The sequence below is a fragment of the Microcebus murinus genome, chromosome 6, assembly GCF_040939455.1.
Source record: "Microcebus murinus isolate Inina chromosome 6, M.murinus_Inina_mat1.0, whole genome shotgun sequence".
NCBI classification, from domain to species: Eukaryota; Metazoa; Chordata; class Mammalia; order Primates; family Cheirogaleidae; genus Microcebus; species Microcebus murinus.
Genome location: NC_134109.1, coordinates 102,989,759 through 103,017,641, shown reverse-complemented (window position 1 = coordinate 103,017,641; position 27,883 = coordinate 102,989,759). Strand labels below are relative to the sequence as shown.

The following is a 27,883-nucleotide window of genomic DNA, read 5'->3' as shown; positions in this document are numbered from 1 at the left end:
TCCCAGCAAGGGGGTGGGACCAGTGGGGGGTGGGAGGGGGGGAAGGGCTGTCAGGGACCCAGCTCTCCACGGCCCTGAGCGCTGCCTACTGCAGCTGCATTCGGAAGCCTGGGCACGTGGGAACCCGTGGGCAGGGAGGGGGTCGGGCAGAGGGCAGCCTGCCCAGAAGTGCTCCGTTCCCAGGTTCTGTGCCACAGCTCTGGGATGACAGTGTAACAACATGCTTCTGGGGGGTGAGGGGCGGGAGAGAGGCCTGGTCTTGGGCCCTCTTTGTCTGAGGTGTTCCAGGCAGATGCCCCCCCCCCCCCCCCCCCCGCCAGCACCCCCTGCTGCTTCCACCTCTTTCTGGGGAAAGGCGGGACGAATGGGTGGCAGAGCACACACATGTGGGCAGATGTGCTCAGGCCCTACATCCTGTGGCCGGCTTTACACGTGCAAATACGGTTCCACAACAAAGAGCTGGTCTTGCCTCTTGCCTGTGTTCTCTTACGGGCATCAGGGCAGGTATGGGGCGGAGACACTGATTTTATAGATCGAATAACAGTCATCGAAGAATCAGAATTTCAGAGCTTTGAGAATCCATACATGTTTTGCAAACTCATCCCAAAGTTTTCTTGTCATCTTCTTGGCCTTTTCGTTTTGTAAGGAGAAGAACCAGGGGTTCCAGATAGGGCAAATGACTTGCTAAAGGCCCCAGCTTTCTGTATCAGGGCTTCAGACAAAGATCTGTGACCCACAGCAAGTGGACTTCTCTGGGCCACTTTCCTCAACTGCTCACTGGGATAACAGTCTGAGTGGACTTCCCCCCGTTGCCTCAAGATGTATCTATAAGGCTAACTGGGAATTGTGAGGAGTTCCCACAGCATGAGGAAGTGTTAAGAAGACAGTCCCTTTGAGACATGCAGCCCTGAGAATTCGCCCCCAACAGAGATGGCATCAGGCCTTCCGAGCAAACTGTGACACCACTGTGACCTGTCCTCCTCAGCAGCCCATCTGGCTGAGGCATGTGTGATTCTCTTCCCTGCCAGCGTTCATGTCTCCCTTTACACCCCTAGGCTGACAGAAAATCCACCATTGGACCACTTGATTCTTTCTAGAGCAAGACCATGCCCTCGGTCAGACCCGTGGGTCCCCACAGCTCTGGCTGAAGTGTGGAAGCCAGGACATCTGTCCCACTCCCCTGGCCGCTGGGGAATGCCGCCCCAGGGAGGCCAAGGTTTCTTCTATCCTCGCTGGATGGAAACTAGGCCAGTACGGTCACAGTGGGGGGTGGGAGAAGTGGGGGTATTCCACAGACTTCTCAAAAGTAGAACACAAAGGACTTACTGATGGATTGGATGTGGGGTGTGAGAAAAAGAGGGCGTCAAGGATTGTCCAAGACCTCTGCCCTGACGAAAACGGAAGGTTGGAGTCACAGTTTCCCGAGTGGGGCATACCGCTAGAGGAACAGTTTGGAGGATAAAATCAAGATTTCAGGCCTGGGCGTGTTAAGTTTGAGATGCCTTTGTTGAACGATGCTCCAGAGGGCGGGCTGAAATCTCAGGCGCCTTTTCTGCTTTCTCAGCTGTGAGATCAGGAGCTCGTGCTTGGCTGGGCTGCAGGGATGAGACAGAATCGGTCCCCGGGAGGGAGCCATCCTTTGCTCTGCTCTCACTTTTGGGCCCGGGGCTCAAGGCTCTCCTTGGTTGCAGAGAGGTGAAATCTATGGGACCTGAGGACTTCCCTAGGGGACACAGGCAGAAGCAAGTCACCCTGCTTCTCAACACGTTTAGACCAAGATGGGATAAGTTGAAAAGGAGAGGGACAGCTTGGCAGGGGGAGAGAAGTGACAGCAGCTTGAGGGTAAGGAGGTTGGAGAGGACAGTGGCTGAGAGAGGCGGTGGCTTCCTGGGAAAGGAAAGTGCACTAGACCTGAGTTCTAGGACCTCGCTGGGAGCTGGCCTGGCCACTGCTGCCTGTGTGGTCTCAGCCAACTGTCTTCCCCTCTCTGGGCTTGTTTCCTCGTCTGTTAACACAGGCCTGATGGGATCTGTCCCCCAGGGCTGTTGTGAGGACCCAGCGGCCATATGCGACAGTGTGTGAGACTGTCATTGCCGGGCCTGGCAGACACAAATTCACGCCGGGCCCCATGTGACCGTCGAGAGCAGAGTCGGAGCGAACGGTGAGAACTCACTTGCTCTCACGTCAGTATTCGCGCCTGCCTCTCAAAGATGGGGAGCACATTTACCGATTTTCAGTTGCTGTTTACAGACATGGCCCCGAGTCCCAGCTATTATAAAGAGAACGTGCTTTCTTAGGCAGTTACTGAACGACATCTCTTTTCTTTAACCATTTGCATCGATGAATTGCCAGGCAGCATTGAGCTCTCCATTGTGGTAAACAACATACCTGATGCTTAATTTCAAAGGAGGTGGTACAGCGCACTGTAATCATTTTCAATTAGTAAAATATTAATGGGATTATGATATTTGGTAAGAGTTGTTTGTATCACATTAAAAAATCAACAGGCAGAGGGGATAGCAGCCTCTGGGCATGTTGCCACCTAGTGGCGGCTGCTGGGATAGCCCAGTCTCTTGGAGAATTGATGGAGGAAGGGCTGGTCCCGCTGGACGGGGCAGTCACCCAGTCAGCAGCTGAGACACTTGGTATCATCTTAGAGCCCTTCTCCTCGGTCTCTATTAATCCTATCTGTCCTTTTGGGCATTACTTAAATTACAACTTCATGAGGCTATCTTTGAGCACCTAGAGCAGGGATCCTCAAACTTTTTAAACAGGGGGCCAGTTCACTGTCCCTCAGACAGCTGGAGAGTGTGCACTGTGGGCCCGGGACCAGTTGGCTGCTCAGCAGGACAGGCAGTGGCTGCAAAAACACCCAGAGGGCCGGATAAATGTCCTAGGCGGGCAGCATGTGGCCCGCGGGCCGTAGTTTGAGGACGCCTGACCTACAGCTTCCATTCTCTGTACCACCCCCTGGATACTGCTTCATATTGGGTCTTCAGAGTTGGGGTCAGAGGCTACAAACAGTCTGGGCCTTGCCACTTAGCATTCAGGGCCGGTAGTCCACTGTGCCTAGGGCTTCCATAATTTTCAAAGGCCTTCAAAATTTCTGGATTCTGAAAATAAGTGTTACTGACTCCCCAAAATGAAAAGAAAACTACGAAATAACAATAAACTATTGTTCAGGCTGGTCTCAAACTCCTAGCCTCAAGTGATCCTCCTGCCTCGGCCTCCCAAAGTGATGGGATTACAGGTGTGAGCCACCATGCTCAGCCCAATAATTTACATTCTTAAGGTACAGAATTATATACTAATTTATTTTTAAGCATTTCCTTGCTTTTTTATTATGAATTTTTGGAAGGCCATTTTCTTATTTTAACAGTTAGCACTATTCTATAATAAACATGAAAACTCATTTTTTATAACCTATTACAGGTTTCTATGACTAGTAATTGTATGTGCTTCTCCCATGGCAATTCAGTATAGCAATTCCATACGGTATATAGTTATTCTCCTTAATTTTCATACTATAGATGTCAGGGCTGGTGAATGCTTTGCTTAATTGAGAAGAAGTGCTCCTTTACCATTACTACGAATGATCTCCAAAAGGCTTCTGTGTGGATTTTCAAAGCGGAAGAGCTCTTGCTCTGTAGCTCCCATTGCAGAGGGTCTCTGTGCACAGACCGCGTGGACGTGGAGAACCGGCATGCAGAGCGAGCTCTTGCTCTGTAGCTCCCATTGCAGAGGGTCTCTGTGCACAGACCGCGTGGACGTGGAGAACCGGCATGCAGAGCGAGGCCCTCTCTTGGTAAGTAAGGATGAGCACGTGGCATGGGCCCCGATCAGTGCAGCGAGGAGCTGGCTGCAGAGTTCGCCTTTCCTTCCCAGTTTCCTCAATGGTTTGGGTCAACCAGAATTTTTGTTTTTTTTAATAAAGAACAATGTGGGCAGCAGAATATGCAGGCAAGAACCACGGACTGTCAGGGCTACAGCCTTGGAGTTGGTCTAGTCCAGCCCCTTCAAACCCTAGGGACGAGGAGCCACGAGGGGAAGAGGGCTGCCCAGGAGCAGAGCCAGACCAGAGCTCAGGGCGCTGGATTCCAAATCCAAGGCAAGTGCGTTTACATTTGGGAAGTTCCTAGGAGAATGAGACGGAGAACAGGGACCTTTCTTTTTCCAGTCTGTATCCTGCACAGCCCCTGCACAGCACCCCTGATAGCAGTAGAGCCCAGTCGACCTTTGTTGCGTGGTTGGATCAAATAACAAACGGGTAAAAAATCTTCCTTGAAAATGCAGACAAGAGCTACCACTTCACGTCCACAAGGATGGCCAAAATCAAAAGACAATAACAAGTGCTGGCAAAAATACGGGAAATTGGGACCCTCTTCCATTGCTAGCGAGGTTGTGAAATGGTGCGGCCACTTTGGAAAATAGTTTGCAGTTCTTCAAAAAGTTAAGTTTTGAGTGACCACATGACTCATCAATTGTACTCTTAGGTGTATAACCAAGAGAAATGAAAAACGTGTATATGAATGTTCATAGCGACATTATCCATAGCAGTCATAAAGTGGAAGCAACCCAAATACCCATCTGCCGATGAACAGATGAACAAAATGTGGTCTAGCCATACAATGGGGTGGCATTCAGCCATGAGAAGGAAGTGTTGACACACACTATGACATGACTGAACCTTGAAAATGTTAAGTCACAGAAACAAGTCACCAAAGACCACGTATCATACTATCCCATTTACATGAAATGTCTAGAACAGGGAAATCCACAGAGGCAGAAAATGGTTCCCAGTGGCCCAGGGGAAGCAGGTGTGGGGAGTAACTTCCAATGAGTACAATGTTTCTTTTCTGCAGTGAGGAAAATGTAAAATTAGAAAATGGTGATGGTGGTATAACTCTGTAAACACACTGAAAACCACTGAAATGTAAACTTTACAAGGGTAAATCTCATGGTATGTGGTATCCCAATAAAGCGGTTACACACACACATGCACACAACCCAATCTCCAAACTCCCTTTGGAATGGACACCTGTGCAATTTCTATGACCACTTGCTTGCATCTAGCTGAGGGTATAAATAATAACTGAATGTGAGCCTGTGGTAACCCACCTGCCAAGTTGCATTCCGAGTTTGTTCTAGGGATTCTTCAGGTGTAAATCTTACAAAGCTTTGCCACGTATGGGCAGACACGCCTGCTGCGTACACTAAAGCAAGAGAAAGCCCAGCGAGGGTCTATACACAGGCCCCATCAGCAGTCACGGGCAGGCAGGGATGATATGTTCACATAGCATAACACGCTAATACAGCAGCGTATTATCAAAAACACCCAATTAGCTCTGAGAACACAACGGTGCTTTTCTAAGACAGTCCGTTGCCCCGACTCCCGGCAGTGGACTTTCATTTGTGTCAGCTCCCGGACTGACGGGGCTGCACGGGGTCAAGTCAAAAAGAGAGTAACGGCTGGTTGGGCAAGTGGGCACAGGATGCAGGAGACTTTGTCCCAGCCAGTCCCCCTCCTGCCGCTCATGGGGGAAGGGAGGGCAGAACCGCAGCCTGCCTTCTGTGGTGTGGGCTCCCCCCAAGCTCCGTGCCCTCCACGGGGCCACTTTCTCGTCCCCATTAACTGAATCCAGTAATCCAACAAATCCTGACTAGTCTGGTAATGGTAGAGGGTTGAGTCCCGGGTAACTCATGTTTACCCTAATGTGACATTTTGGATTCAGTTATCTGAGAGGAGAATCCGGATGCCGTGACCTTGCCCGTGTGGTCTGCAGACCCTGGTGTTTGAAAGATCCAGCACCTATCCAGCCCATTTGACATCTTTTTTAATGGCAGCAGCATTTAGACCAGGGGTCTTCAAACTTTTTAATCAGGGGGCCAGTTCACTGTCCCTCAGACTGTTGGAGGGTCGGACTATAGTTTAAAAAAAAACTGTGAACAAATTCCTATGCACACTGCACATATCTTATTTTGAAGTAAAAAAACCAAACGGGCAAAAACACCCGCATGTGGCCCGAGGGCCGTAGTTTGAGGATGCCTGATTTAGACAGTTGCCTTGTAGCTGCCATGGAAGGACAGCCTGGAGGAGGGAGATGGGACAGGAAGGAGGAAGGAAAGGTAATGTATATTAAGGGCCCATGACCTGCAAGGCACTGTGGGAAGTATTTTCTCCTGTCAGCCTCACAGCAAGCTTGTGAGGGAGGTCTCCATACCCCCATTCTACAGATGTGAAAGTGGAGGCTGAAAGAACCCAAGAAACACACCCACTTTCCACAGCTAAGTGCAGCGCTAGGATGAAAATCCAGGCTTGCCGAGCTCTGAAGTCCAGGTTTTCTCACCAAGCTCAGTCCTGCCCATTCCTCTCAGTCTGGCAAGGGACACATGTGGAGGCCACGAAAGGGCCCAGTGATGCTGGCAGTCACAACAAGAAGCTGCACCAAAGACTTCTGGGGCCGCAGCAGGCCTGTGATTGACTGTGGGACTCTGGGAAAGTCGCTTAACACCTTTTATTTTTGCGTTTTTTTTTGAGACAGAGTCTCACTCTGTTGTCCCGGGCTAGAGTGCTGTGGCGTCAGCCTAGCTCACAGCAACCTCAAACTCCTGGGCTCGAGCAATCCTTCTGCCTCAGCCTCCCGAGTAGCTGGGACCACAGGCATGCATCACCACGCCCAGCTAATTTTTTCTATATATTTTTAGCTATCCAATTAACTTCCTTTTATTTTTAGTAGAGATGGGGTCTCACTCTTGCTCAGGCTGGTCTTGAACTCCTGACCTCGAGTGATCCGTCTGCCTCGGCCTCCCAGAGTGCTAGGATTACAGGCGTGAGCCACCACACCCAACCCACTTAACACCTTTTTCCTCATCTTCCTCATTATTTGTCTGTGAGGCACTCCGAGAGCCTCTGATGTAAGAGTTGTGTGAGGACAAGGAAATACTGTCCTTCAGTATTAGCCAAAATGCCACGGTTCCTACCCGTGATCAATGAAAGTCCAGTCGCACGTTCCAGGAATGGATGGGTGGAGCTCTGGGGCCCTGGGAAAAGTCCCAATCGAGTAGCTGCTGACTGGAAGTCACTCTGGAGTTTCACGGAGTAAGTGTCCTTCAGTGCTGGCTCACCTGTCAGGGCTCTCTTACTCCAGAGGCTGCTTTTAAGTGACAGACACCCCCTCCCCCATACCCTTTGTCCTTAGGGTCAATCTCTAGCAAATGAAAGAAAGAACATTCAGGGGGTATTTTCTTCCTTCCTTCTTCTCCCCACCCCTTTTCCTCTTTCCTATTCTAAAATCCAATGCACTGTTTCTTACGTACAGCTTCCTCTCAGGGGAAGATACTAGAAGGCTCTTGAGTCATGGCAGGTAAGTGTAAATTAGTTTTAGCTCTACCTGTGACTGGCAAGCATCTTATGCAGAATCTTTGGAGCAATTTGTAGAAAATAATTGTGAAATTACTTCCTTAACAAGTGAATAAAAAATACAAAATATATACATTGATGCTTTCCTCTCAAATCTGGGACAGCATATTCTTTGGTATACCATAAATCTTTAATATGACATTTCTTTGCAAAGTATCTTTATATCGAGCTTCCTTAGAAATGTCCTCAAGGCTGGTGTGGTGGCTCATGCCTGTAATCCTAGCACTCTGGGAGGCCAAGGTAGGAGGATCACTTGAGGTCAGGTGTTTGAGACCAGCCTAAGCAAGAGCGAGACTCTGTCTCTACAAAAAATAGAAAACTTAGGTGGGTGTGGTGGAGTACGCCTGTAGTCCCAGCTACTCGGGAGGTAGGAGGATCTCTTGAGCCCAGGAGTTTGAGGTTGCTGTGAGTTATGCTGATGCCATTGCACTCTAGCCCAGGTGACAGAGTGAGACTCTGTATAAAAAAAAAAAAAAGTCCTCTTGTTCTGCACACTGCTATTTACAGAGGATTGGGAACTTAGTTGCTGCCACATGGGATTCAAAACATGCTCCCTCTATTCCAGGGAAGAGCTATGGGGAACACAGTTGTCCTCCTTGGTGGTAACTGCCAGTGTCAGGGGAACTCCATGTTCTTTATATGGGCTGCCTATGTTCTCCCCATGGGAGGTGAATTTTGTTAGTTTATTTGGACTTGTATTTTGTATTGGTTCATAACTTAGCCTGATCAAGTTCCAATGGGTTGGTTTGATATCATTTATATATTAAGTTATTGTGGAGAAATAGACAAAGGTTAAAAACAGACCCAAGTAGGGAAGGGACTCTTGAGGGCATAGGAATGTGGTGGCACGAGAGGGGAGGACTGACCCCTTCAAGAAGGGAAGCATTTACTTATTTATAAGGGCTTGGAACAATAGGGAACACAATGAACCTTATGATTAAGAAAGCAAAATATATGTTTAAAGGAATACATATTGTTAAAACAGTTCTATTTATGCAAAAGATTCATGTAACTTTATAAAGGTTTTCAGGGATTTTAAAGGATTTTAAGTGCTGTGTTAGACTGTACTAGTAACAGATGTTCAACGACATGTTTAAGTTTTTGTTTTACTGAAAAAGCAATGGATTACCTGATACTTTCTTTTTAAAAAATCATACGAAAGCCACCACATTTTAAGTATAGCTCAAATGCATTATTTCTAAGAAGCATAAATAATTTAAAATAACGGAAGGGCTCCTAGAAATAAATATTATTATAGTGGAACCAGAAGATTGTGTTTGCTAAATATCCCCTTCAGAATCCCAGTCTTTTGTGTCACTTCTTGTTCTTTTTCTATGAAGACAGATGGTGTCAGTAATTGCCTATATATTTAATTAAGTTAAAAAGCTACATAGTAATGTTTTGGCAAAAAAGTAGGAAATTTTGTGCTATGAGCAAAGAAAGCAAAGGAAGCAGAAATTGGTAGCATGACACACCATTCCTCACCAAATACACATTTTGATATCCATATGTGTTGGAATGCGAGATTGCATTTTATCAATCCAATTATAAGAACAGAGGCATTTATCTTGAAAGATAAAGCCCATAGTAGAAATCTAGATAGCAGTTCTCTTACATTTTCGACCGGTTAAAGAGAATGACTCTACCTGTTGTCCACATCACCACCAACCTTAACCCAGTACTTCAATGGCTATTTGGAATTCCTGAGAGATGCAGGATTTTGTCTGGGATTTCTCACCTAGCAGGCTAATCATTGTGAAATTATTATGGGGGGAAAAGCAGTAGCTACTTGTAGAAAGTGGTTTGGAAAACTGACTTAACCATTCTTGTGGTGTCTGTTTTCAATGTTCCCATCCCGTGAATCCACCTTCTGGCTTAATGGCAATATGGCACTCCCAGCTGTGGTGCTGTGCATGGGCTGCACATTTAAACTCTTAAAGCTTAAAAATGGCTACCACAACACTGATTTTATTCCATTTCGCTTAGTCATTAACATTTAATGATTACCTTATGTGCTGAGCACAAGGATGGAATATATTAAAAAAAATAGGAGATGTGTTTTCTGGCTTTAAGCTGTTCAACTCAATTCACCAAGCATATTGAGGAAATGCAAGGGAAACATGCATTTTCTTTGGAGATAGTGGCAGAGAGGGGGAAGAAACTCAACTCACAAAGGAAGTCACTGTCAATCCAACGCAGTGCCACAGCGAGTATTTGCTGTGAGGGAAAGAGCACAGGGTTGGCAGCCGGATATTGGCAGCTGGATAAGTCATTCTCTGAACCCTGGATTCGCCACTTAATAACTGTGACACCTGGCATATGTCACTCTAGCCTCAGTTTCCTCATTTGTAAACTAGGGATAATAATACTCACTTGTCAGGGTGTGAGGATTAGAGTTACTACATGTAAAACATATAACAGTGTGTCTGGCACATGATAACAATTCAATAAACATTTAACATTACCGTGACTAATTACTGTGGCCATCAGTACTGTACCTCAGCTCTGAAATTCCAGACAATGAAGGGGGATTAATTAAAGTAGATTTCTATGAGGAGTTGGATTTTGAAACACGTTTTGAAAGGAAGGGAAGTTGTATATTGACAGAGAAGAAAAAAACAAGTTGTTGGGATGAATGTTATGTGGGAGGTGGGATGAGAATGTACTCATTGAATATGGCGCCACCAGGCTTGCTTGTTCTAGAGTCCTACAGACATAATCAATGAGAAAAGCAATTCGTGCCATTTGGTGAAAGGGGGGTGATTCAGGACTGTCTGAAGACACAGGTAAGGCCTAGAGCAAATTACCGTGTACTCTGTCACTCCAACATTATGGTATAGGTAAAATTAAATTAAAATGAACATTCAGGATACTTTTTGCTGAACTCATACAACTCAATAGCAAAAAACAAAATAACCCAATTGAAAAATGGGCAAAAGATCTGAGTAGACATTTGTCCAAAGAAGACATACAACTGGCCGACAGGTATATATGAAAGGTGCTCAGCATCACTAATCATGAAGGAAATGCAAATCAGAACCACAATAAGATATCACCTTGCACATGTTAGGATGGCTGTTATCAAGAAGACAAAAGATACCAAGTGCTGGTGAGGATGTGGAGAAAGGGAACCCTTACACACTGCCGGTGGGAATGCAAATTGGTGTAGCCATCATGGAAAACAGTATAGAGGTTTCTCAAAAAGTTGAAAATAAAACTACTATTAATATATGATCCAGCAATCCCACTTCTGGGTATGTATCCAAGGACAATATTATAAAATCTTGAAGAGATATGTGCACTGCCATGTTCACTGCACCATTATTCACAATAGCCAAGATACGGAAACAACCTAAGTTTCTGTGGATATCCATATGAATGGATAAAGAAACTGTGGTGAGTACATGTATAAAATAGATTATTATTTAGCTTTTAAAAAGAGGAAATGCTGTCATTCGTGACAATATGGATGAACCTGGAGGACATTATGCTAAGTGAAATAAGCCAGTCACAGAAAGACAAATACTGCATGATTTCCCATATGTGTGAAGTCTAAAAATGTTAAACTCAGAGAAGCAGAAAATAGAAGGGTGGTTACCATGGGTCAGGAGGTAGGGGAAATTGGGAGATGCTGGCTAAAGGGTACAAACTTTCAGTTATGAGATGAGTGAGTTCTGGAGACCTAATGTGTAGCATGGGTACTATAGTGAATAATCACATATTGTGCAATTGAAATTTGGTGAGAGTAGATCTTAAGTGATTTTACCACACACACAAAAGGTGGCCATGTGAGATGATGGATATGTTAATTAGCTTGATTGTGGTAATCATTTCACAATGTATACGCATATCAAAATATCACGTTGCACACCTAAAATGTATACAGCTTTTATTTGTCAATTGTACCTCCATAAAGTTGGAGAGAAAAAGGACAATTTTGCTAAGGAAAATTTATCACACACAAAGTCTTGACCTCAGGTGACAGCTGGAAGTAGGAAGGAGATTTTCAGCTTTGTTTTTGTGCTGCTTGGGGAAAAGCTATAAACACTGTGTGTAAAGAATCTTCTGGTGTTTCTTAGCATTAGCAGGGAGACTTTTCCCTTTTTCCTACCTGCTGCCCGCTGCCCTCCTGAATCCTGCAGAAATGTGGTATCTACTAAAAAGTGCAGGATGCAGTGTGAGTGCCCGGATATCCCTTGTCCTGGCAATGTCTCCGGTGGTTAAAGTTAGTTAAAAATCTCAAAGTCCAGAGAGAGCTGTCTCAGTTCCATGTGAAAGGAAGCAAAGATCTCTATGATGAGGGTGGGCATCTTTTGAAGCCCTGGGGGTCAAGTGGATGTAAGCAGAAGAACTGGGTCTATTACATGTAGACCAACCAAACAAAGTTCTATCCAAGGGCTGATTTTTTAGGCTTAGGTTCAATCTTCCTCAATGTCAAGGTGGGTTAACTAAATATTCAAGGACAGTCACAGACGGTAATATCGTAGATAGCAAAGTGGTCCACTAGTTTACCTGCACTCGCATTGTTAAGAAACAGAACTGTAATTTTCACTGTAAAATTTGCTATCATTGTCTATGTGCTTATTGTAGAAGTCATCACCATTGCCATCATCATTACTATTACTTGTATATTACACGCCTCTTTCATTGACACAAATATTGGTCTTTTACTTTAATACTTCAAAACCCTTTGGGATCTATTTTCCCTTTAGTAGGTATTAATTGTGATTAACAGTGTGCCTATTATACCATTTAAAAACACTGAATAATAGGCACTTCTGTTTATACCAAAGGCCTATTAAATTTTAATTCAGATATACACTGTTAGCCTTCTTACATATAAATAAAATACCTTCCCTAAAGAGGAAAAGTAAATCTCATCGGGCTCCCTTGGTGAATACTTTGTATATCTTGAAAACAGAGATAGGGAGATCTTGCAAATGAGAGTACTAGAGGGGGACTCAGAGAGAAGTATTCATTCATTCATTTAATAAATATTTATTGAGCATCTATTATTTGCTAGCCAGGGTGCTGGGTGCCGGGTATGTAGCAATGAACAGGAAGGAATTATGATATTTCTGTAGACCTCGGTTTTTCCATTCTCTGAAATAAATGTATTCATTTTTGATGCTTATATATCACTTTGAGATGATGATAATGCTCAGTGACTTTTAAAAATAATGCTAATTCAATTCCAATTCCACTCACAGATTGAGGACATGCTGAGGACTCCCGTGACAGTTTTACACGTGGTTACACCATTTGATTTAATAAGAACAGGACCTTGTATCTGCTCAGCCTCTCAGAACATCCTGTGAGAAGGAGGGCAGGAATTTATCGGATGTTAATGAAAAACCAAGGGTCAGAGAGGTCAAGTGAACAGTCCACGGTATCGCACTAGTTACTGGAAAGACTCGGGCCAGAACCCATTAGCCTTGCAATGAAACTATTTTCAGATTTTTTTTTCTGCTCTGGGTTGATATTCTGTGTTTAGAAATTCTTAGAAATAGTTTTTCATAATATATGGAATATACTCTGATATACATCAGGGTCTCCACTTTTATGTTTCCTCACAATGTGTACATTGTGACAAGTCTTATTTCCTGTTGTAGCTACCTTACATACCTAGGAAGGGCATGACTACAGGTCATTACCTGGAGCTGTTTTTTGTGTGAACTCTTAAAGATTGGATTTCCTTTCTTTTCCTTTCCTTTTTTTTTTTTTTTTTAAAGTGATAACTATCAATGCTTGTAATGGAGACAGTTGTTTCCAAAGCTCACAATTATCTAAAAACAAAGACGTTTTTAATCTAGGAATTTCGACAGAAAGCATCTTTGCTAACCTATTACATGTCTAGAGACTTTGCTATGAAGAGCAGGGATTGAGGAATGCTATGCAAGCGCACATTTCTACTAGGTGGGTCAGACATAATGGTAGTAAGACTTAGATCACCATTTTTATCCAGATATGCTCTGTGTTTTTTCCCTACCCTCCTTCCCTACCTCCCTTTCCCACTTGGAACACACTGCTTCATAACCTCTTTCAAATCCTAATTATCTTTCTATTCAAATCCCACCTACTCTGTAAAAACCCTTCTTGATTGCTCCAAACAGAAGGGATCTCTCTCCTGTCTGAATTCAGTAGAGAGTCATTTGGCAGTTAGACTGACATTACCTTTTTGATGTCTCTTTCATTGTTCTGTGTAGTTGTCACTCAAGCCTTTTCTTGTCATTCATTTTTCAAGCCTCTCTCCCCAACTTAGATTGTGCACTCCCTAAGGGCAGGCACTTCCTTGTCTACTCACATCTTTGTAGCTACTCTAGCATCTAGCATAATGGCTTGTACATAACAGATGCTCAATAAACACTTGTTTTGTTTAAGAGTTTCCCAAAAGTGAGTAAGTTCAAAAAATCTGAGTCATCTAGAAGTTCCAAAAGTCTATCAACGAACAATAGTGATTAGGTGGCAAGACTAATATAACCATCATTGTGTTAGACATCATGAAGAGGTAAAAAAATTCAAGGCTCATGCATTTTCTAGAGGATTAAAAAAATCTCATAGAGGCCATATTTATACCTATGAGCCAGTAAGAGTGCAAAACAATTATATGCATGTACATCAAATGAAACTGGATGATGGATGTGACATAAGCTTCTTCATAATAGGGAAGATGTCTTGTTTATCTCTGTTCTTTCAGTACCTAGCATAGGGCAGAGTGGGTCCTTGGAAGGTGTTTGTTCAATGAACATTTCAATCCTCCTCAACCTAGAGCCTTTGCTAGGTGCTTCATAGAACCTACTAGATACTATCTATCATTGGCCCTGGCTCCAAGACCCATCAAACCTTTGGAAATAGCTTTGCCTTCGCCTTTGGATCCCTTCACCATAATTTGGGGCAGAAACCCTCCTCTCCCCCTCATGTGGGAAGGCCAGATCTCTGATACGGCCACCTTCAGCTGTGTGCATTGTAGTGTGCCATCCTTTCTGCGTGCAATCTCTGAAGGCTAGTTTTGGACCTACATACAACCACTGACAAGGGCGGTTTTTGTGCCATGCTCCATCATTGTTATTTCCCAGGACTGCCCCCACCCCCCTTTTTTTCTTTTTTTTGAGACAGAGTCTCACTTTGTTGCCCAGGCTAGAGTGCCATGGCATCAGCCTAGCTCACAGCAACCTCAAACTCCTGGGCTCAAGCAATCCTTCTGCCTCAGCCTCTCAAGTAGCTGGGACTACAGGCATGTGCCACCATGCCTGACTAATTTTTCCTATATATTTTTAGTTGTCCAGCTAATTTGTTTCTATTTTTAGTAGAGACAGGGTCTTGTTCTTGCTCAGGCTGGTCTCGAACTCCTGAACTCAAAAGATCCATCCGTCTCAGCCTCCCGGAGTGCTAGGATTACAGGCGTGAACCACAGTGCCCGGCCTGGCCCCTTTCTCTTTTATTCCCAAATGATCCTGTGTTCTGCCTGATGTTCCCAATATTTAAACCCTACATTTCCCAAACTGTTATTTCTAGAACCTCATTCTCATCTCCTTTCATCTATAGACAGGATTCTCCACATTCTAATCTGGAGCTGATTCATATTGTGGACCTGTCCTTGTTGCACTAGTGTCATTTTATCTACTTCTCCTTGGTTGCCAGCCCCTTTGCTCCTGCCACTCAAGCATGGTTAAATTATGGGGTGCTGGGGCCAGCAGGCAAGGATTTGAAATGGATGCAGTCACCTTAGTTTTCTGCCTGTGTCTATTGCAAGATGTGTATGTATGTAAGATCATGTATGTGAGAGTGTTTTGCAAACTATTAATATAACACTCTACACAAATTTATAATTATCATTATTCAGATTTTTTTCTGATTAGAAATATAATACATGTTTACTTTTCAAAATGCAAATGCAGAGAGCACAAAAACCAAAATAGCAATTACTCTCTATATTAGTTTCTGATTGCTGCTGCAACAAATTGCCACAAACTTACAGGCTTAAAAGGACACGGATTTATTATTTTAAGGTTCTGTGGGTCAGCAGTCTCCCTGGGCTAAAATCAAGATGTGGGCAGGGCTTCGTCCTCCTGGAGACTCTAGAGGAGAATCTGTTTCCTTGCTTTTTCCAGCTTCTAGAAGCTATCCACATTCATGGGCCCACTGTCCCTTCCTCCTTTTTCAAAGTCAGCAGCATAGAATCTTCAAATCTCTCTCTTTCTCTGATCCTCCTTCCTCTCCCTTGTAATCACAAGGACCCTTGTGATTACACTGGGCCCGGCTGGATAATCCAGAATCACCTTCCTGTCTCAAGATTCTTAACTTAATCACATGTGCCAAGTCCTTTTGCCATGTAAGGCAACTTCACAGATTTTGGGAATTAGAGTGTGGACAACTTTGGGCGACCAATTTTCTGATTAGCACACCCTCAGTCTTCCTATCTGGAAAGAGTGACTTGCAACATTGTAGTGTATATATTTAGAGCCCTTTTGCTCTGTGTTTGTATGTTTTTTCCTTTTATTAAATTATCATCGTATTGCATATATTGTTTGTGATCTGCTTTTTACCCTCCTGCTAGTCTATAGAGTTTCCTATTAAATATTCTTCAATAATACTAGTTTTTTTTTTTTTTTTTTTTTTTTTTGAGACAGAGTCTCGCTTTGTTGCCCAGGCTAGAGTGAGTGCCGTGGCGTCAGCCTAGCTCACAGCAACCTCAAACTCCTGGGCTGGAGTGATCCTTCTGCCTCAGCCTCCCGGGTAGCTGGGACTACAGGCATGCGCCACCATGCCCGGCTAATTTTTTTTTATATATATATCAGTTGGCCAATTAATTTCTTTCTATTTATAGTAGAGACGGGGTCTCGCTCTTGCTCAGGCTGGTTTTGAACTCCTGACCTTGAGCAATCCGCCCGCCTCGGCCTCCCAAGAGCTAGGATTACAGGCGTGAGCCACAGCGCCCGGCCAATAATACTAGTTTTATTGTCTCTGTGGTGCTCAATTCCATTGATCTATCATAGTTTGCTTTAAAAATTCTTTATTATTGGAATTTAGGCTATTTGAAATGTTTTGCTATTCTTAATAATGTAGTGATTAATATGTGTGTATACATCTTTGTGACTATTTCCGGGTGACAATTTTTAAAAAGTGAATTCCTCTTCTTATTACTATTAAATTTTGAATTTGCTGATACAAAAAATAAGTACTGTAAAAATGTTATTGAAATCAATAATTTTTTGAACTGAAGTTTCTTCAGAAGTCAAGTAAGCTAACCTCATTTTACAGCTGAGAAAACTAAACACGAGAGAGAGATAAACTCAAGGTAATACAACACTCTAGAAAAAAGAGCTAGATTTTATTATATGAAACTTTAGTACGATGACAAGCATTACAAATAAACTTACTGACCATATGACAGGTTTGGTGTCCAAGCACATAAGGCAAGTGGGGGCGGGGCATGGACGTGGCAGGCAAAGGAGATGACAGGAGCAGGTGGCAGACTGGTTACATTAGCCAAATAAGTAAATTGATTGAGTGGATAATTATTAATAAATACATTGAGTGAAAAAGACAATTTTTCACTGTTGGAGGTTTTTTTTTTTTTTTTTTTTTTTTTTTTAGAGTTCCAATAAAACTTTATTTACATAAAATGCATGTTGGGCCAGATTTGGCCTGTGAACCACAGTTTATCAGCCCCTGCTCTAGATATATTGATTCCAACCCCATGAGATTTTGTTTTGTAAATATACACAGTTACTATGTGTCCAGCTCTATTTGGCTTTATTTTTTCTTTGTTAACTAAAATAACAAGATCAGGTTGGGGTTTTCTTTGTATTTTTTAAATTGACATATGACAGTTGTACATATTTTGGGGATACTTGTGATATTCTGATACATGTACACAATGTATATAGATTATAATTGTGCCCCAAATCAGTGTGATTGGGATATCCATTTCTAAGCATAGAAAAGGGGAAGTCTAGAAAGAATCTTGAATGTTGGTTTACAATTGGAGATATTGGCAGGAACTCATGGTTTTAAAATATATATACCAATACGGGAGGATCACTTGAGCTCAAGAGCTCAATGCTGCAGGGAGCTATGTTAGTGTCACTGCACTCCAGCCTAGGTGACAGAGAGAGACCCTATCTAAAAATAAATAAATAAATATATATATATACACACACACACTGATAGACATAGAAATAGTAATAGATGCATACATGTATGTATGTATATGTATATATGTGCTTGTGTGTGCATATGTATATAATTGTACATATTTACTATACATATATAACACATATATTTCCTAGCTCTGTCCCAGAAGCAATGACACCCCAGCAGGATGAGAGCACTAACCGCCCAGATTTTTTTTTTTTTTTTTTTTTTTGAGACAGAGTCTCACTTTGTTGCCCAGGCTAGAGTGAGTGCCATGGCATTAGCCTGGCTCACAGCAACCTCAATCTCCGGGGCTCAGCGATCCTACTGCCTCAGCCTCCCAAGTAGCTGGGACTACAGGCACTCGCCACGATGCCCGGCTAATTTTTTGTATATATATTTTTAGTTGGTCAATTAATTTATTTCTATTTTTGGTAGAGACGGGGTCTCGCTCAGGCTGGTTTCGAACTCCTGACCTTGAGCAATCCGCCCGCCTCGGCCTCCCAAAGTGCTAGGATTACAGGCGTGAGCCACCACGCCCGGCCCAACAGCCCAGATTTTAATATCCTCCTCTGCTGAAGGAACCAGGGCTTCTCAGTTGATCCTAGGTCTAGGGTAGGGAAAATAGAAAATAAACTTTGAACATCTTATTGTGCAAGAAAGTAAGACAATGCTCAAAGAATGATAAGAACATATCAAAAGAATGTAAGAACCACCCTGCAGGGTCTCCAACTGGCCAAATCTGGGACAATTTGAGCATCAAAATATGAAAGTATCAAAATACAGCCCATTAAATAAAATAGAAACCCATGAGTTCATACTGATAAAAATACATGCATACATATATATATAAATGAAAGGTGGAGAAGCAAAAATTCTTCCTTGCAGTAGATTGACAACTAATAAATGTAGAAAAAAATGATAGAAATAGAAAAGTATCACTATCATAGTAATAGTGGATTCAGGAAAAAGTTAGTAATATCTGTTAAACTTTATGGGTGGAATTTGATGAGAAATAAGATATTGGGATACTTTAAGCACCTCTCTACAAAATATTACTAATCAATTACAAAGGAAGAAATAGTGATTTTAGGGTGGAGAAACATGGCCTAAAAAAAAGGAAGGAAGGTCACAAATAATCCGAGAGAAGGTATTTGCCACATGCACAACATTCAAAGAACAAGAGTTCCTCATCTACGAAGAGCTCCTAAAAATCAACATTTGCATTATAGTCAAATTTAAAGGGGGCAAAAGACATGATCAGAGAAGTAAGAAAAGATATATAAGTGGATTAACAAGCATACAAAGAAATGTTCATCATCATTAATAAAGAAATACTGAGTAAAAATAAAATGACATTTTTTATCTGTTAGATTGGCAAAAATGAGAGGTTGATAATATGCCTGCCAGACTCTTTGCTGGCATCACAGGGCATTCCAATTAGAAAAGATGTTAAGGTACTTTCTGAAGTGATAGCACTTGCAAAATGGGTAGAGACTATGCCAGTGATTTGCAAATCATCTATTATATACAGAGAACAGAAACATTTCCCTTTGCTAATATAGAAACGCCCTTTGGTGTGGTCACTGAGAACTTCCTTCAATGTTCTATTGATAATTGTAACACAAGTGACTATATATACTCAAGTATCAATGGGGAGGGACAAGGAGAACTCATAGTATGATAAAATCAGAGAATCTTGGGTTAATATCCATCAATCCCACTCATCCAATGAATGTCTGAGCTCCTTCTCTAAAAGCCTTCATGACACCATCCAGCACGTGCTAGAAACCTCTATTGTTCGTTCGTTCATTCAGCAAATATCTACTGAGCACCTACTTTGTCCCAGGGCAGAGATAGGTGCTGGGAACACCGTGGAGGGCAGAGACAGACATAGCACGTCTCCTCCGGGAGCTCACAGCCTATGGGGAGGTAGACGTTAATCAGACACTCACATAAATAAGTTTGAAATTGCAATGAGGTAAGTGGTGTGAGGGAGAGCTACACGAGGATACGAGAACCTGAAACAGGAGAATTTGACTCTTCCAGGAAGGACGGGAAAGGCTTTAATAAGTGTGGCTTGAGCTGAAATATGATGATGGGAAGGGGGTTAACTAGGTGGAAAGATGAGGCAAGGGCCCCTCAGGCGGAGGGGCAGCGTGTGCCAAGGCCCTGTGGCAGAGGGTAGTGTGAAGAGTAAGAGGCACTCAGAGAGGCTGTGTGTGTGGATGGACCAGAGAGAAAGAGAGGGGAGCTAGGGTGACACAAAGCTGGCCAGGTACATGGGACCAGCCAGCGGGAGGGTGGGATCTTTCAGAAGCCTGGAAGGGTGGGAAGCCCAGGACAAGACAACACTGCGTTTCGAGAAGATCCCTCCGGTGGCTGTGTGCAAGTCTCCCTGCACCAAGCCACAGGCCAGCTGTTCCCATGGCTCCACGCTCCCTACCGCCCCGGGGACCCCAGGTTCAACCCTCCTTTCTCATGACAGGGGAGCCTGTCTCCTTCCCCCGCTTCCCTGCCACCCTGCTTTCTCCCTCGCACCCAGGTAGATGTCTGAATGGCCTTCAGTTTGTCCTTTTCCCTCCCGACGTGGGGGCCTGAGAACAGAATGTGAAACCGACGGAGGGCCGGGGAAGGCACATGGAAAATGATTATCGAACAAGCTGAAAACTGCCAAAAACATAAACTCTCACTTTGAAACGTCATCTGACTGAAATGGAGAACCGTAAAGCTGAGAACAGTGAATGTAAAACAACTGGAGTCTGTGCACGGCGCCATGGCCAGCGGCCACGGGGGGAGGGGCTGGGAGGACACTTCGCCTTCCGGACCGAGGTCTGGACGCCCAGCACCTAGGCAGGGGTCACTGAATGATTTTAAAATTAAGTCTTGTGAAATAGGTAGTGAATTTAAACATTATAATTTTGGGGGGGAAAGGGCAAAGCAAAAAAGGCTAAAAATTATTTATCCAGAATATTATACATCAGAGCCACACATGTGCACACGAAGAACCTCACAATACAGTATTTAATAAATAAAAGCATACTGGACCATGATGCTGTATAGAATGTCGTGATCTACAATATGCTTGAAAACATGCCAAATAAAACCATGTTATTTCTGCATATATCCATGTGTGGTAAAAGTGCTAAGATATGGAAGGGAATTGGGAATCAAAACCCTAAATATAAGACGGTAGCTTCCTCCTGTCCCCCAGGTGGAGGGGCCATGCGTTTGGCAAGGAACACACAGGACTGGAGATGGTATCCACACCACTTTACTTCTCAAGCTGGTGGGGGGCACATGATATTGATTATATTATTATTTAGACCTTTTTATATTTCTGAAGTATTTCCCAATACATTTTTTTTTTTTTACTTTTTTTTTTTTTTTTTTTTTTGAGACAGAGTCTCACTCTGTTGCCCAGGCTAGAGTGAGTGCCATGGCGTCAGCCTAGCTCACAGCAACCTCAATCTCCTGGCTCAAGCAATCCTTCTGCCTCAGCCTCCCAAGTAGCTGGGACTACAGGCATGCGCCACCATGCCCGGCTAATTTTATATATATATATATATATATATATATATATATATATATATATATTAGTTAGCCAATTAATTTCTTTCTATTTATAGTAGAGATGGGGTCTCGCTCTTGCTCAGGCTGGTTTCGAACTCCTGACCTCGAGTAATCCACCCGCCTCGGCCTCCCAGAGAGCTAGGATTACAGGCATGAGCCACCACGCCCGGCCCTCCCAATACATTTTTAAAAGAAAAAGATTGACAATCTAAGTTGCTGGTGAACTACTACTAAGCACAGGAACAGATACAAGAGCTCTTGACTCCTATCCAGTGATTGATTTTCTATTTCAGAACAGGCTTTAGACAAGTTCAATCTCTGCATGGCATGAAATAGTCTCACAATACACAGGCGTAGCACCAATGGACAGAACTGAGGGCCCAGTCAACAGAGCTATGGGGGTTTCAGTCATTTAAACTCCAACCGTACCTGAACAAGATGACCCTGGCCCTGGGCATCCGGACAGAAAGCCTGGTCTCGAGCATTGGTGCGGGCCATGTAGATGCTGAATTTAGAGTCAGCTCATCAGAGGAGCCCTGAGTTTTAGAAGCTCCCACATACTCCCCATTGCGTTGGTATGTAGGGTATGGAGTCCCCACATATTTTAATATTTCACGTGAGCTCCATTTGACTTACCTGCTGTTCCAAGGTGTCCGGATCAATAAAAGTCACAAAATCTACAGAAAAGTAACCAACCACATCTCTCATTTTGCAGGCCTTTCCGATTTGGAGGCACAAATAACTGAGAGCTTCGGGATTCACTGAGGTCTGAGGCACGGTGGTACCGGAGGAGATGAAGGGGCCATCGGCGTGAAACTGGTCCCCCGTGGACAGCACACTGATGTCTCCGTTGGGCTCTATCAGCATGTCTACTGTCAGGTTGGTGACATTGTCTGTCGGTGGGAACGCCTCGACCACGCCCCCTGGTGGGAAGAGCACGGAGTGGGTGAACGGACGAGTTATAGGGACTGTGCCCATGGAGAGCAGGAAGACAGAGCGCAGGCTTTGGTGGACTGGGGCTCAGATTCCGCTTCTGCCTTGTCTTGGGAGACTTTGGGCAAATAGCTGAAATTCTCTGAACTTATTTTCTTCATCTGTGACGTGGGCATAATAAAACGACCTCACCAGGTTGTTGTGAATCTTAGAGATACTATGTGTATTGTATTTAGCCCAATGCCTGGCACATAAGTAGGGCCCCATGCATGGTGGTTTTGATTCTGACCATAATTAGAAAGACACTGTGAAGATCATCTAGTCTGTGCCCATTCATCACATAAACAGTGAACCCAAGAATTATGGTCAAATCCCTCAGGGAGAATTAACTGCCCAGAGTCCACAGTTTGTATCCTTATGTTCAATGTGCTCTTTCTGGTCAACTTCGCTGCTTTTCTCAGGTTTGACAGGTTTGGGCGTTTAGCAGGCAGACAGCACACTGGCCATCATGTCAGCCAAAGGACTCCCTATATAAAAGCCAGTTGTAAAACATTTAAAAATATAATAGCCAGGAGATGCTGCCATTTTTGAGGACCAGTTATGCTTTCTCCTTGCTGATAACGAGAGCTTTATAATTTATTATCTTTTGCCTTTTGCTCTGAATGCCAAAAACCATATAGGCAAATCTGATGCTCAGCCATAGCAGCTATATTTTACTTTCTAATTTTGTGGGCAACCTCAGTGGTGTCCATAAAAATCTCATAGCCCGGATCTTCTGTTTTTAGGCCTAACTTACAAATCTTACTGTGTATAACCCTTTTGTAGAAAAAATAAAAAGGGTTATTACTTGTGAAGAGTTAGATATCTTGATTTAAAAGCAAAAACAACTAAGTGTTCCCTAGACACGTGGCCTCTAGAACCTGATAGCATTAAGACACACTTGGCCTGCATTTCGCAAATTTGCTGGGGTTGGGGGACCTCTGCCCATAAGTAAAAGCCACAGACTTTGAACAGCATATATGGTTAAGTCCTGAGATTTTAGCAATTCTCAAATGCAGTCATCTGTTACTTCATGCAAAAGGCACTTTCCTTAAATGTCTATAAATTTGATCAGAGGTAGCCCTAATAAACACCAAGATTCAGAAGAAACACTGATTTTAGAGAATATACATTCAACCCCTAACTTATGTATTTGGTTGGTTCAAGATATTATTTTCTTCGAATGGGGTCCAGTAGTACCGTGTTTCCCCGAAAATAAGACAGGGTCTTATATTTATTTTTCCTCAAGAAGACACCCTAGGGCTTATTTTCAGGGGATGTGTTAGTTTCCCCTCAAAGCCTCAGCTTGCAGCATGCACAGGATGGCTGGGACCTGACAGGGGGAGCTGACCTTGTTGGTGGGGCTGCCCGCACCTTTCCGGTCACCTCTGGGATAGTAGCTGTCACGATGGGGCAGATGAGAAGGGCTGCTCACCTTCTTTCCTGCTCCGAGACGAAATGCATGGGTTGTGCAGATGCGCTGTGTAGCCACGCCCATCACTAGGTCTTATTTTCGGGGTAGGGCTTGTATTGCGCACATGCTTAGAAATCCTGCTAGGGCTTATTTTATGGGTAGGTCTTATTTTCAGGGAAACATGGTATGTGCTGTACCAAAATACCAGTTTTTGGGGATTTAGCAAGGTAAATGCAACAGAAAACAACAAAAACAAAAAACCTAGTGAGTCTCTGACTTAGTTAATTTTACGGCTTTAGCTGTCACCTACATGTTGAAAGATAGTGTTCCAGTGGAAACACGTCGCCCTTCCTAACGTACGAGATTACTTTAGATATTCTGTCTCAAAGTAGCTTATTTGTGGTCTTCTCTGCATGGTGACCCTAACCCTTTTCACTGTTAATTTTTTCATTTCAAAGCAACTAATTCCTCTTCTATAAACATGTATTGCCTTTGATATAATCCTATGGCAATTTAGAAATAAAATCGTAAGCACATTTTGTGGCCATAAGCCCACCTGCGAGAGCAGGAATGGAATGAAACAGGTAATAGTGGAAGCTGGTAGGAGGTGGTGACTTTAGAGTCAGGAAACCTGGGCATACTGTGGTCCAGCAGGGAACATTAATACGGGGCCTGCTGTATGCACTGGGCTCAGTCCTAGGCAGAAGCTTTGAAAACACAAGACTTACAAGTTGTTGTTGTTGTTGTTGTTTTTGAGACAGTCTTGCTCTGTCTCCCAGGCTAGAGTGCAAGTGGCGTCATTGTAGCTCACGGCAACTTCAAACTCCTGCGCTCAAGTAATCCTCCTGCCTCAGCCTCCTGAGTAGCTGGTGTATGTCACCATGCCCGGCTAATTTTTATATTTTTTGTAGAGATGGGTTCTCACTCTTGCTCAGGCTGGTAAAAATCCCTTATTCTTGATCATTTTTATAGAAGCTACTTTATTTTCTTCCCTTTAAGCAGGGTGTTGGCTTTCTTACTTTGACTTTTCTGTCAGTGGGTGCATGTGGACATTTATAGAATCACAGAATTTTAAGAGCTCAGAGGACATTAGAAGTTATGTAGCCCAACCCCCTCTCTGTGCTCTTCCTTTAAAGAACCCTTTTCAGCATTCTTGCTAGATGGCTGCCATTCAGCCCCTTGGTTAAAGAATTCATGAACAGGGTGTCCACTAACCACTGACAGCTCTGGCCTTTCCAATTCCTTCTCATCCCCTGAGCTAAGATGCGCTCCTTGATAAACATACCTACGGGCTCTGGCCAAGACTCCCGGAGCAACGCAGACGTAGGCTTTCATGGGCGCTTCTACGTGTCAGCAGAGCGATTTGGGATAAGTTAATCTTGTACTTCAGTTTCTGCCTCTGTAAGGTGAGTGTGATAATGGTACCTACCTCATCATGGATGTGGTAGCTGGGTGGACAGCACACGTACATATGTGTATTTGTATATGTATATTTAGAATAATGCCTGGTGCATCATAAGCATTGTCTGTGCTTGTCATGCTACCATCTCTGTGCTGTTATCATCCCTGTGCTGTTATCATCCCTGTGCTGCTATCATCCCTGTGCTGCTATCATCACTATGCCGTTATCATCACTGTGCCGTTATCATCACTGTGCTGTTATCATCACTGTGCTGTTATCATCACTGTGCTGTTATCATCCCTGTGCTGTTGCAGCTGTTGTTATCATCCGATATAACATAATTTTATCATTATATATTGTTGCTGCTAATATATTATTATTATCACTGGACAGCAGTGAATAGAGTGGTCTGTGATACTAACCCTCTCTTCTCGTGCCCGTGGGTAAGCACATAGGAATATCTCCCACTGTAGCCTCCTGGGGGCTGAGAGCCCTGGCATGGGACCCCCACATTCACTCCACCATCCCTCATTCATGGGTCTCCCAATGTCCTTAGAAAGTGAGGCCGAGGCAGGAGGAGGAGGAAGAAAGGAACGCAGGCTGGCTTTGTTCCCGAACTGTAGAGGAGCCTTATTGGGAAATTCTACCTTCAGAACTGGAAGTGAGACCATTTCTGCTTTCCCGGAAAACAGAGGGGGAAACTGAAATTTATTGAGGAGCCTTGTTGCGTCGGGCTCTGCGGTGGGAGCCTCCATATCTGCATTTCACCGAGTCCTCCCGACAACCTTGCGAGGTGGGAGAGTGAGGAAACTGGGCCTCCGAGGGTTTGAGAACTTTGCTCACTCAAGGTTACAGGTGAGGTTCAGGCCCAGGTGGTCTGACTGCAAAGCCCGCTCTTGGGAGAAGTCTGCGGCGTGCAGGGAAAGGCCCAGAATCTGGAGCTACGCCTGCCACGCTTGGTATACTCGTCCCTATTTACTTAAGAGGCTGGGTGCAAGATCAATATTTAGGCAACATTTAAAAAAGAAAACGGTGGGAGCACTTTTCTAAACCAACACTGGAGATGCAAAGGATTTAAATTGGCCCCAGTTGACCCAGAACTAGGATCCAAGGTTGTGTAGACTAATCCTCAATAGGAACTTTACAGTCTTATTTACCTTGACTGAGGAATGTTTGGAGGAATTTCCTCCACGTCGGGAAGCGTTTCTCACTGACTGGCTGTGCGTGCTGTGCTAAAATGCCCGCCAGCTCCTTGGAGATCTTCGCCAAAGCTGGCTCCTGCAGAAACAAATTAAATAGAACCACAAGCAATTTTACTACAGAAATGAAAACTGCTTGTGGAGTGATTAAAAACCAGGCCTCCAACAGGCAAAAAAAATGTGGTTACTGTTTACCCAGAGTCAGAAAGCCATTTTGAAAATTTTTCTCTAGTTTTTCAGCCATTTCAGTTTTCATATTTCAAAGTGATTTGGCCCCCCGAAAATTGCTGCTAATCATGCCTGTTGTCTCCGAGAGGCACCCTTCTTTCTGGGCGTCAGGACATCCAGGTTTTAGACCCGCTGCCACCTAAGCAGCAGAGCATCCTTGGGCAATGTGCCTCCCCGCTCTGGGCCTCCGTTTCCCTTTATGTAAAATGTGGGATTAACTAGCTTGTCCTTAAGATCTTTCATACTGGGACATTTTTTATATTCTGATCCTAACTAGGGCTGACCCTGGGAGAAATAATGGAGTTGGCAAGATCTTTCTTTGGTACCTTCATCTCTTTAATTCGTGCTCTTTCCCCTGCGTTGGTGGCTATATGTATCCAACAACTTTGTCATCAAAACCTCAAAACAACAGGCTGAAGCTGCAAAGGTGGGGTTTTCAGTAGGGATAGGTTGGTAGAGTTGGGTGGGGAAGAGTATTGGGGCCAGCCTCCACCTGCCTGAACTCCCCCAGGTCACAGTCTCATCTGTCCAGATGTGAAGCCGGCCCCACCCCACATGCAAAATCATTCAAAGGCTACAAAGTCTCCAGCCAAAATGAAATCAGTAGGAAACCTTCTAATGACTACGAAGTCTGGCTATTGATATAAAAAGCCTTGGTTTGCCAGGACAATTTTCTTTTTGGATGTCATAAGTTACAGTGCTCTTCCTCTTAAGACTATCTAAACATTTTCCAACAGAAGCCACCTCTTCAGACGTTATCTCTGCTGGATGTGGGACAGAGTACGGGACACAAACCCCATAGGACGGACAGTGTTTATACTCAGAAAATGGGACATTGACAAGAAAAACCCAGGCTTGCTTTAGGTTGCAGGGGAACTTCTGAATCTAAGAATACTGTGGAGGAATCAGCCCTGGGGGGTGGGGCTGGAAGGAATCTTAGAAATAATCTGTGTGGTCACTTATTTCCAATGTCCCTAACATTCACAAGTGATTGTCCTCTGTGTGCCCCCCACCCCAGTCTTTGGAACACCTGGTTGATTGTGGGTGCAGGGCCCGCTGAGAATCCACGATAGAAGACAAACACCTGAGAGGATACTCCAGGCAGGTCCAAATCATTGGAGTAAGTTCAGAAATATCCAGAAAATCCTGGTGGGAGAGTCTCACGAGTTAGGTTAGTAAGCGCTTGGCATACAAGACAGCAAAGCCCAGAGAAGCGGGGTGTGCCGGGGCCGGCGCCAGGTGCAGGGTGAGCGGCTGGCTGCCGCCTGGCAGGTCTATTACGAGGGGCAGGGAAGCCACTGCCCGGCCACGCCGAGGACAGAGGACTCGGAGGACAGGGACGCAAGGAAAATTGCTGCCAAGCACTGGGCCTTTCCTGTCCCTTCGTATCCTATACGCGGTACACATTTTCTCTGATCTTCACTGTGAATGGCCCCATCTCCCCGAAGCCCTGCGCCTAAATCACAAACACGCCCGTGACACGCACAGCCCTGGCAACCGGACCCCCTCTCTGCCCCTTCCCTGAGCAGCCCTCCCAA

General features: G+C 44.2%; 1 protein-coding gene across 1 annotated transcript in view; it reads right to left on the bottom strand.

The window, feature by feature from the left end:
• Positions 1-27,883, bottom strand: part of IQCH (IQ motif containing H) — a 223,007-nt gene that overhangs the window by 31,578 nt on the left and 163,546 nt on the right. The window contains exons 16-17 of the mRNA XM_012740721.3: positions 26,076-26,196; positions 21,767-22,053 (exon numbers count right to left, since the gene is read on the bottom strand). Of these exons, the coding sequence (XP_012596175.2) occupies positions 21,767-22,053; positions 26,076-26,196 (408 nt within the window). The remainder of the gene's footprint in view (positions 1-21,766; positions 22,054-26,075; positions 26,197-27,883) is intronic.